At 38.8% G+C, this 11,482-nt stretch overlaps 2 protein-coding genes across 5 annotated transcripts in view; both read left to right on the plus strand.

The window, feature by feature from the left end:
• Positions 1-8,060, plus strand: part of hps3 (HPS3 biogenesis of lysosomal organelles complex 2 subunit 1) — an 18,427-nt gene extending 10,367 nt beyond the window's left edge. For 2 of the 3 annotated variants that reach the window (XM_034880665.1, XM_034880666.1), the window contains 10 exons: positions 1,850-1,958; positions 2,435-2,697; positions 3,582-3,759; positions 4,111-4,344; positions 4,708-4,905; positions 5,102-5,305; positions 5,455-5,559; positions 6,375-6,581; positions 6,719-6,806; positions 7,290-7,417. In XM_034880665.1, the coding sequence (XP_034736556.1) occupies positions 1,850-1,958; positions 2,435-2,697; positions 3,582-3,759; positions 4,111-4,344; positions 4,708-4,905; positions 5,102-5,305; positions 5,455-5,559; positions 6,375-6,581; positions 6,719-6,806; positions 7,290-7,417 (1,714 nt within the window). Of the gene's footprint in view, positions 1-1,849; positions 1,959-2,434; positions 2,698-3,581; positions 3,760-4,110; positions 4,345-4,707; positions 4,906-5,101; positions 5,306-5,454; positions 5,560-6,374; positions 6,582-6,718; positions 6,807-7,289; positions 7,427-7,586; positions 7,631-7,738; positions 7,750-7,787 lie in introns of those variants that run through there. The other variant, XM_034880664.1, reaches the window with a different exon arrangement.
• The window catches only part of ttc14 (tetratricopeptide repeat domain 14), a 32,050-nt gene continuing 21,071 nt past the window's right edge, over positions 504-11,482 (plus strand). For both annotated transcript variants that reach the window (XM_034880673.1, XM_034880675.1), the window contains exon 1: positions 504-516. The gene's annotated coding sequence lies outside the window, so the exon portion shown is untranslated. The remainder of the gene's footprint in view (positions 517-11,482) is intronic.

The following is an 11,482-nucleotide window of genomic DNA, read 5'->3' on the forward strand; positions in this document are numbered from 1 at the left end:
GCTCTGGACTGATGAGTCAAAAAGTTGAAATATTTGGCTTTAGCAGAAGGCAGTTTGTCCGTCAAAGGGCTGGAGAGCGAGACAATGATGAGTGTCTGCAGGCAACAGGGAAGCATGGTGGAGGTTCCTTACAAGTTTGGAGCTGCATTCCTGCTAATGGAGATTTGGTCAGAATTAATGTTGTCCTCAGTGCTGAGAAATACAGTCAGATAGTTATTCATCATGCAATACCATCAGGGAGGCGTGTGATTGGCCCCAAATATATTCTGCAGCCGGACCCCAAACATACTGCCAAGGTTAGTAAGAAATATCTTCAGCGTAAAGAAGAACAAGAAGTCCTGGAAGTGATGGAATGGCCCCCCCACAGAGTCCTGATCTCAACATCATGGAGTGTGTCTGGGATTACATGAAGAGACAGAAGGATTTTAAGAAGCCTACACACAGAAGATCTGTGGTTAGTTCTCCAAGATGTTTGGCAAAACCTACCAGTCGGATTCCTTCAAAAACTTTGTGCAAGTGTATCGAGAAGAAGTGATGCTGTCTTGAAGGCAAAGGGTGATTACACCAAATATTGATTTGATTTAGATTCCTCTTCTGTTCATTCACTGGATTTTGTTAGTTGATGAAAATGAACTATTACCCTTCCATTTTTGAAAGCCTTCTTAGTTAACAGCAAATGTTACTTGCCTAAAACAGTACTGTATGGATAAAAAATAACATAATTTTTTTTATATATCCATTGTGAGATTTAGATAGTTGCACCTTCTCCAAATATGGCTGCTGCCAATAATTGCAAGCTCGGGGCCACGCCTTTTAAGTATTTAGTGTTGGGCATCACCATCATCTGTGACCTCCTTACCGGATTATTCTGGATCTCACCCACACCACCAAATATAAGAACAAGTCTTTGACAGGTAATGTGGGAACTCCCGAAACTTCATATCTGGTGTCAGTCTGTCCCTTTGGATATCCAAAGTTTGATTGTAAACTTGCTGAGATAATGAATAAAGTCTCTCTCTGTTTTGTAGACTGTAAAATACGCCTGTTTGTAATTTGGATTAAAAAATCAAATCAAATCAAACTCCAAGTCTGAGGCCACATGCCATGACTTGTGTGACCAGCTGCCGCAGCATGAGCCCCAGGAGCCCCAGGTTACCTTTCCACCATGTTAACCTGTTCACTAACTGTTCTCTAACTGTTGTTCATGCATAATGTAGTAATATGTTCTAGTATTAGTCAGTACATTTTGCTGGATTAGATAGCAACTGTATCCAAAAGGTTGTTCTTTACTGTGAGTATGGTGGTGATGCAGACAGTAGTATGAAACTCTCTCTGGTTAAGTAGTTTTTAATACATGTGCAATGTCATATAAAATGTAAGAGGAAGCATTTCTCAACTTGGTTCATGGAATACCGGTTATTTAAATGTTCAATTAGAATACTGATTGTGGATCTTTTCAGTGTATTAGCATCTTCAATGATACATTCACAAACACAGATACAGAATAAAAAATAATTATAAATATTTATCAGAATGTCCACAGTATTTTTAGGTGTTATATAATCCTATATCTTTAATGAAAATAAAAATGAATTAGAGATATTTAGGCTGAATCTCAGTTTTTAGATTACAGACTGGAGCCAAAACAATGCACGTTTCCATTTTTACTCATTGTCTCTTCATGTTGACTTAAGGGATTCCATGAATCATGGGAAATTCCCTTTGAGTCTGCAGGTTGTGAGATTTGTCTCTGAGATAAAACATTGAGATTAAGCTCATCTCTCTGTTTGATTGTTCTTTTTGTTGAGGTCTTTTTTTTGTTACCCCTCTGTGTAACCTCTGACCTCAGGAGCAGGAAGTGGACAATCTCTTCTCCCAAAGAATCCAGCTCAGCAGGACACGGATGGAACATCTATGTGGTCAACACCGTCCCCCCCCTCACTCTTTACCAAGAGATGGTAACACAAACACGCTCTCTTAAACTACATGTCAGTTCTTTTCTGTTGTTGTGTTCATGTACTTATATTTATATCACTAATACACAATTATTAATGATAATCACGAAAGACTAAAGAAAGTAAACCAGAACAAAAATCACGTGTTGAACATGAAAAGTTAACCAGTTAAATTGTTAACAATTAAAATTAAAAGCCAACTATATAAAGACACTTTACTGTGAGACGCATTTAACAGTAAAGAGTCCTTAAAGTTTTATTTTTTGAAAAAGTTACAACATTAGTAAGCGTATTGCAAATTATTGTGTTTCAAATATTTTCCAAAATCAGTTTTATTTTTAAAATCGAGTGCGACAAAAACTTTTAGGAGTAGACTGGATAAGAAAAACATTTTGTCCTCTGAATACTTGAACCTTACTGGAGATGTGTAGTGTATGGTCTTGAGTCTGTATACTCACCTGTGTGTCTCCGTGTGTCAGGTTGAATACAGCCAGCGGTATGCAGAGACCAACCCACAGGCCCATAGCCTTCGGCACCTCCTCAGTGAAGCGCACCTCCTCCTCCGCGCCTCCTTACTCCAAACACCAGCGCAGCAAGGAGACATCGAGGGCTGTCCCGCGGTGGCTCAGCAGACAGATACAGACGGACCAGCTGAGAAACAGACAGCTATACAGAAAGACATTCAGGAACTGGAGGAGGCAATGAGGCAGAACTGTGCCCAGCTGGGAGACTGTTTTAGCAGGTAACACACACACACACACACACACACACACACACGTACATACATGAAAACACTGCTTAATATGAACTAAGGTTCTCTTATATTACTTAAGTTGATGCAATTTACAGATTTAGGGACCAAAATACCTTAGAGAGTACCTAAAAATCACCTAAAATGTCTTTGTTTACCTCTAGGGGTTTAAAGTGGAAATACATAAATTCATTTTTTTTTCTTTTTTATTTATATACACATACATACATACAATGGTCTAACATGGTCCAAAAATATGAAAAACATAACTAACTCTCTCCATAATCCAAAAACTAGAGTGATAAAACTGAATTGTGTGATGTCTTCAGGTATAAAGTGCTCCATAGACCATGAATTGGGAAAAAGATAGATAGATAGATAGATAGATAGATAGATAGATAGATAGATAGATAGATGACACTGAGAAAATATTGTCTATGGAGCGATGAAGTTGATGACATCACAAGTTGGAGACTTACTTCTCTGGTTTCTGCCTTTGAGAGAGAGTAGCTCATGTTCATACATATTGATCAAACTTTCCTTGGCCATGGAAATAACCTAATGGAATTCGGAGGTTTTAACATTTACAGTTAATTATTTAGTCATTTGAATTTTGGGCACATCATTTTGTAATTTAATAGATTCTCAACTGTAATTATGTTTTGTTATAATTGGATTTATTGTTAAAACTTAAAAAATGTCAAAATATAGTAAAAAATTACCATCAAAATTACCTAGAGACCCTTTGAGAAGCAGGAAAGAGCGAGTGTTTGGTATTTTTTCTTTATAAATAATTTGTTGATTTGATTTATTTTGTGTGGATAGACAAAAATATATTTTAGCACTATTTATACAGTTTTTTTCTGTTCTGTAAGGGGCAGTCAGAAGGACTGCCACCTGGCTCTGCCGTACTACCGGATGTCTGGTCTGTCAGTCACAGACATCATAGCCAGGAACCACCCGCTTCCCAGCAGCCCTCACTCCTACGGCCCCGGCTTCCTGTTCTACCTAAAGCATTACCTGTTAGAAGAAACAGAGCAGATTCTCAGTCAGGTACACACAAAGCACCGCACGTGTATGCTCAGACTTGTTACAATTGAATACCTTTACTATTTACAGAGCTGATTTAAAGATTTCATATGGAATAAATGAGGGAAATTGTGTGTGTGTGTGTGTGTGTGTGTGTGTGTGTGTATGTGTATATACTGTATATGTGTGTGTATATATACTGTATATGTGTGTGTATATATACTGTATATATGTACACTGTATAATTTTTATGTTCAAGAGTTAATCTGCTTTTTTGTTTATGTTACATACAAAACCTTTAATACCAGTCCTCCAAAATAACATAATTAATATAAAAGGTAACAAAAGAAGAATTAAATAATTATCTCTCTGCAGGAAGCAGCTGATAAGGTCTTAGACATTTTCAGCCAATCAGAGCCTTCACAGCTTGTCAGCGTGTGTGCCAGCCCGCCCATGATAAACATCAGTCCTGCCCAGGCGCTGCAAGTCTTACAACATCTGGAGGCCACAGCTGGCGTGTCGGTTCCTCTGACAATCACCATGGCAACCATGATGCTGCGTTTGGATGACTTGCCACGGTACAGAGAGCTGATGGAAAGACACGCGGAGGTTAGAGAGGGAGTGTATACAAATGATTATAGTATACATTTTCCACAAAAAAAAATGTAACTGCAAATAATATAATGAACATGAACAATGAATTTGTACAGTTTGTTTGTGCAAATCCCTAAAGCTTTCTTTTATGTTTGCATTAAATAATTTTTGACTACAGTACTTCAGAGAAATATGGAGCATATTTGCAGTTTGCAATAAATTGCTCTGGTCTAATTTCCTGGGTGCAACTACGGTGCCCAGTTATAAAACTTTAAGACATTGTACATTTCCTGACTGTATATTAGTAATTCCTAAAGTCTAGTCAAAGGCAATTGTATCAATAATTGGGAAACCAGAGGTCTGTCCGTTTGTGTTCAGATGCTGCTGGTGTACGGGTTCATCGAGGAGCCGAGGCTGTTGCTGCACGGCGGAGGTGGAAGCCAGCATGCACACGTCCGTCCCACATCGTTGACTGGCCAGTTGGCAAAGTCCCAACCAGGACTGCTAGTGGCTGCCATGGTGGCTTTACACGAAAACAACAAAGTCCAGCTGGAACAGGCTGGTCACATATTTAAGGTCTGTGTGTCACCTGTTCCTATTAAATCACAGCTACGATGCCAGAAGTACAATTATCTTCCTGATTTTCACATTAGTAGACGAGATGATAAAAAAGGTATCCAAATTAGTCCATTTGATCAATCCTCCATGAAAATATATAGAAAAGAATAGCAGTAAAAACATATATGTGTGTGACTGTGTGTTTTGGTATTAGGAGCTGGGCTGTGAGAATTGCTTACAGGTGGATTTCTGGGAGGCGATGCTTATGGCCTCCTCGCAGGAAGCTGTCATCCAGGAACTTCTGTTTCGACTGGCGTCCGTCTACATCGACCGATTGACAAACACGACATCGGATACACACCCCAACGAACCACGCGCACCTTCCAGACGCAGGTCGCTGAAGAGCGCAGACGATCTGGTACATTTCTGTCAGACACTGGTGAAATTTCTTGTGGTGTTTGACCACCACCTAAATCTACTGCTAAAAAATAGGATTGTGTATAAATACCATAATGTTCAGAAATCAATTAATATGAACAGTGGTCTGCATGTTTGTTTGTGTCTCAGATGAACTCATGCTCCCATTATGGTGCTCTGTACCCGTGGCTCACTGTTCTCAATCCAGCTCAAACTACCAGCTCCCAACACCAGGAGGCGTTATACAAACTGCAGGTAATTTGTCAACAAATAAAATAAGTCTGCTTCTCTATGCCACAAATTAAGTTGCCTCAGTAAAGTTATAGAAGTGATGTGATCAGAGCAGAGTCCATCCACCTTCAAGGTGTATAATAAGACTTAAAAGGAACTAAATCAGTAAATAAGATTTTAATGGTAATGCCGAATAAGACTGTATGCACTACAATAAACTCATACATACATACATACTTGCTACATACATACATACTGTACATACATACATACATACAACACTTAAATTACAACAATAAAGCAATGTTTAGCTGTCGGCAACATTACAGCTATGTATTTACAAAAGAAACATAATTTAAGTGTATTTTTCAAAAATAATAGATTTATGGAGTATTGAATGTTGAAAGTTGAGTGGCAAAGAGAGCTGTTGGTATGCCACAAGACCTTTTTCTCACTTTCAAGTGTATCTAGTTACTAGTAACCTCTGTGGACACAAGGGGTCCTATTCTATGTCTGTGGACTTAGACATAGAAAAGTTAAGAAGAATCAAATGTGGAAAAACATATACATTAATAGAACATCTGAGATTGGGTACTGTACATGACATCCCAGTGTTTCTAAAATCCTGCCTTTGTACCTGAACAGTAGCACAAATATACTGTATATCCCAAGTTGGCTAGTAGGTACCATGAGCTACTGGTCATACTAGCCCAATTGAGAATGTGACAGCAAAACCTCCTGAATATAGTGAATTGAGCGAGGGTATTTTTTTTAACATATAAAATTAACTTATTTAAATGTAAGACAAAGATTGGGATCTATGATCTGTTTGTCTCTAGTCTCTCCTGTGTGGTCCGTCCCTGTCCGTGGGCTCCGTCGTGCCTCTGATGGAGCGTCTCTCAGAGGAATCCTTATGGGGCTTCAGTCTGCACCTCCTCTGCACAACCAGAAGGGGGCAGTACGACAGTAGCATTGAAAAGCTGCTGGACCGATGTCCTCAGGCCATCATAGCCTACGCCAACCACCAGTTACAAGACAAACACATGGTCTGTACTGAGCAGTAGCCTGAACTGGGAAGTTTGTCACTATTTCACTCTGCCTTTACTCTGTTTCATGTCGGTACATTTTGAAGTTTAGTGATTATCAGAAGTATTACCCTTTCAGTCTTGTCTAATCTCTGCAGGTGTTGTGGTGGCAGAAGTTGCTCCCAGAGCTTTGTAACAGGACGAGAGCTGCCGCAGACAACAGCATCCTATTGGCTGCTCTCAAAGGTAGTCTGTCAAAAGTACCACAGTACTTAAGTTACAGGCAAATTGATAGAGTTTTTAAGTCAACAGAACAGATAAATAGATAAAGGATTCAATATTTTCTCACCTCTAGTTTATTCCTGGCAGTACAGAGATTTTAAACAGCATTTAGACCTTCACCAGGGTAAATTGTATTTACAGAAGACAAGCTTGATTACCAGTAGTTAAATACATCAAATATGCCAAATTTAAACATATCACTGAATCAATTTTTTTATAGCAGTACAAGCCAACAGATTAACACTATTAAAGAGCAGCTCCACTAATTTTACACATCAAATAATTTTTACAGGACTGGTTGCAAGTCAAGTTGCATTGTGGGTAAAGTAGGCACCTGGTTTTGACTAGAAAGAATAATGCATGGAATCAATAAAAAAGACCACATGTCTGTTGTGATGTGATGTTTTGACCCTGGGATTTTAATGTGGCCGGTTTCTATGCCAACAGAGACGCTAGTTGTGGTTGCCATGGAGACGAGCCCTACAGAGTTCCTGGAACTGATGCCGGAGGATGGCACAGCAGTCTACTTCCTGCCACACCTCTTGACTTGTAGCCAGAGTCACCTACTAGCATGACTGAGACAGGCAGACAGGCAGACAGACAGACAGACAGGCTGGCAGACAGAAAGACAGGCAGACAGACAGGCAGACAGACAGACAGGCAGGCAGGCAGACAGACAGACAGACAGGCAGGCAGGCAGACAGACAGACAGACAGGCAGACAGACAGGCAGGCAGGCAGGCAGACAGACAGACAGGCAGACAGACAGACAGACAGACAGGCAGACAGGCAGACAGACAGGCAGGCAGGCAGGCAGGCAGACAGACAGACAGGCAGACAGACAGACAGGCAGGCAGGCAGACAGACAGACAGACAGGCAGGCAGGCAGACAGGCAGACACTGCTGCAGGCCTTTAGCAGTGGTGTTTGAGGATTGTTCAACCATGGCCACACTGAAAAGATCAACTGTAATCTCTATTCTGTGACCTACACTTTGTTTTCAACAGACAATCATGTACAGGTTTAATACTTGACCAACTTTTGAGTATTAAACAATTACATTTAACATTTAATCAGTCACTTGGGTGATGAATGCTCTGTGTTTTTAGATGACTTAGATATAGAGAAATAGTAGTAGATATAAAAAGGAATATAATTTGCAAGTTACACAGAACAGACTACAGTATATAGAGCAGGTTATGCAGAACAGATATGAATCATATTAGTTTTTCAGTTTCCCTGCAAGGTCATGTTCCTTGGAGCAACACAGTCCAGCAGATATATCCCTTATGCTTCTTTTTTTCTTGGATTTTTAGTTAATTGTCTGTTTGTGGATATTGCTTTATTAGTCTGTGTTCTCCATTAATATTGTGATGTGTTGTGATTTATGTAACATTTTAGTGTCTAGCCTCAATGAGAATTTATTTTTTATTTATTGCCATACGTAGTCCTGAAACTAGTCCTGTAATTTATCAGATAGGCAGTAATAGTAGCACTTTAGAGCTATGGGATCCTTTACCCGATGTCTCATGTTTTGATTCAAAATGAAAATAAACCAACCCTTCAGAGTTTCCTGATTCATTCTCTTGCATAAACTTGGAGTTAGCTGTTGGTTTTCTTACGTAAACATTTGATTGGATCAAGAGTTGCATTGTTTTTATTGCTTTTCATTCATGTGTCATGTGAGATTGTCAATAAGCCCGAAAATTGTCACTCATGCAGCGAGTACTTCCTCCTTCCTCTAACTTTGTTATTGAAGTTTCTTCCTCTAAGGATAAATCAAAGAAACTGTTGATTTCTGCTCATCAAGCTTCATCTGGTTAATGTAAAACTCATGTAAATTAGTAAAGAATAGTTCACTTAGTGAGTTTCTTGTGGGTTTGAGTGCATTAAGTTGCTGATAGGCAACGAATCCTTGTGCTACTGCCTCAGTTGCCTGACTTATTGATTGCAGATCGTTCAGCGTGTGGATTTGCTTTCGCCAGAGAAATAAGGTGTGACTTCAAACAAACAAACCAGTTTGACCCAGGGGAAACATGATTAGACAGTAAATCACTGTTGTGTAGTAACTGCTCCTGCTGAAGTTTGCAAACTTATGTCCTTCAGCTGTCAGTTGCTTTGGGCTGGTTGGATACAAAGTTCAAAAAATATCCTCCTTAACTTGACTAGCAAAAACATAAAAGTAGATAATTTTAGAGATCAATTTATTTATGGAGTTAAAAAGTGACTCACTCATCAGGTTAATGATGAAACAGGCCACAAATGATGTGTGAAGAGGGATCGATTAATGACATTGTATTTGTCCTTTCAATGTTTTACTTAAATACTAGTATTGTAACTGTATGTTAATTTCCTATTCTTGGTCCTTGGTGTAAAGCACTTTGGTTGCTGGAAAGGACTTTATAAAGTAATGTTGATTGATTGATTGATTTTTAATTATTTTTATTTTTATTTTAACTGTCCTGTAAACTCCATGAGCCATTTGAGGCTCTTTAATCAACTAGATTTATCATGTAGGAACTGCAGTCAACAATTGAAAAGCTCCAACAAAACCAAATTGTTGTAACTCGAAAGACCAGACCAGAACCAACCAGAGCCATTTTAAAACCTTCTCAACCAATGAGGGCTTCAGAACAACAAATCACATCTTAAGAGCTCATCTCTGAGCCAATCAGAGCTTTAAACTTTGATAGATCTCAGCTTGAGGTAATGAGGTGATAAGGCAATCAGCTGTTTAGATGGTTGGAAGACCACCATCCCCTCAGGAATATATTTGAAAGGTTTAGCTGAATCAAGAGAGGAAATAACAGGCAGTACCAGGCATTAAAACTATAAAAAAGGACAACAGCTCAAGGAGATAAAACGTACGAGCAGAAGAAAGCTGAGGCCAAAGCAAGGAAAAGGATCTAAGTGAAAAGGCGGGAAAGTTTTAAGTGAATTAAGAGTGAAAAGGAGATTGTTCGAACAAGGAAACAACAAAGTACAGTTTTTTTTTTTTTTTTAAGGAAGAAATACAACAGATATTGTTAAGGTATTTTAGAGAAGATGAAGTTTAGCGAGAGAAAGGAGGCACTGCTGGCCGGCACAGACACCATAGAGATGGAGCTGTTTTCTTCACAGGAGTCCTGCATGGTGACATCAAAACAAGAGGAAGAAGAACAGAGCTTTGACAAGGTGTGTAGAACATCTGGTCATACAGGTGGAACAAGAATACATCAAACATTAACTGTGACTCATACTGGTATTCAATGTCTTTGTGTTTAGTAACCGCCTCATCTAAGTCATTGAAATATAGCCAAATAGCATGTTCTGCAGGTATGACTGCATTTCTTCAGATTGAAGTCTGAATTTCTGTATGCAAATAGTCAAACACGATCAAGGAACTGTAGCTGAAACATTAACTAGTGCTGATTCCTTTCCTCCTATAGCTCATGTGACAAACATGAGATAGCAGACAGATGATTTTTATTGTTGGAACCATATCTTTTGATAAAACCAAGTACTGATAGTCACGTTAACGGATCAATTCCAAATCACAAGTTAACTGAACATATGTTTACCACTTCTCATAGTGGAAGTGTTATTTGCCCTGATCTTTTGAAAATTCCACCTCAACATGAAAGGAACAGAAGTAAATAGTCATCTTGTTTGTTGGTTAACTAAAAACTGTCTACAATGGGGGTCATTAGACAAATACAGGTAAAAAGATACTGTATCCCTTGTGTGGTGTTTGGGACCCGTTTTTAATGTTTGCTAAATGAAAAATAATGCTATTTATGATGTATTTATTTATTGGCCTTGGCTCATTTTCTGTAAAGAACATAAAAATAACTTCAATGATTGCACATGGTTTTTATATAATTGTATTTCCTTGTTTTCTCACAAAATAAATGAATGTGATCTCACAGGGGTAAATTGCAAATATGAATGATTCATATATCATTGGTTATTGAGCTAAAGCAAACATCTGTTAAGTATGGTTACATAACTTGTCATGTCTGTATTGATTTAAAAGCCTAATAACCCGGGAACATTGGCTGTGTAACAAAAAAACACCACCCAAGGTTTAAGAGTGTGTGACAACCGAAAAAACAGCACAGTATGCTTATTTCTTAAAGATTTTCTTTTAATCTTTTGAATTACTTTAAATTAGGGCTAACCAGGAAAATGTAAGTTGTTTTTTTTGTGTGTGTGATTTGGGTGAAGTGGCCCTTTAAACCATTTAAGATTCAACAACCATGGTTTAGTACAAAATTACAAAGGGCTTTACAAGGACTGAAACAAAGGTGGGCATGTTTAGTCGGTTCTAAAATAATTTACATTCATTGAATATGTTATGGTTTTGCGATGATCAAAAGACTGTGTTGCAAACATCTAAAATACAATGCCATTCTTCAAGTCTGCTTTCCCCGTATGGCTCACTATCTGTATGTGCATGCACCATCTTCCCCTTCCTCCTCTTAGACCCAGAGACACCTAGAGCATCCTCTGGTCTCCGACTGTACGGAGGAACCAAAGGCGCAGGTTGAGCCCCCACCCACTCACCTCGCCATGCCCAAAACGGAAGCCAAGCACTGCCCCCCTGACCAACCATTCATGGAGGAAATTGAGATAGAAATGGAGGTTAGTGATATGAGCGATT

This window comes from Etheostoma cragini, chromosome 9 (assembly GCF_013103735.1).
Source record: "Etheostoma cragini isolate CJK2018 chromosome 9, CSU_Ecrag_1.0, whole genome shotgun sequence".
Taxonomy (NCBI): Eukaryota; Metazoa; Chordata; class Actinopteri; order Perciformes; family Percidae; genus Etheostoma; species Etheostoma cragini.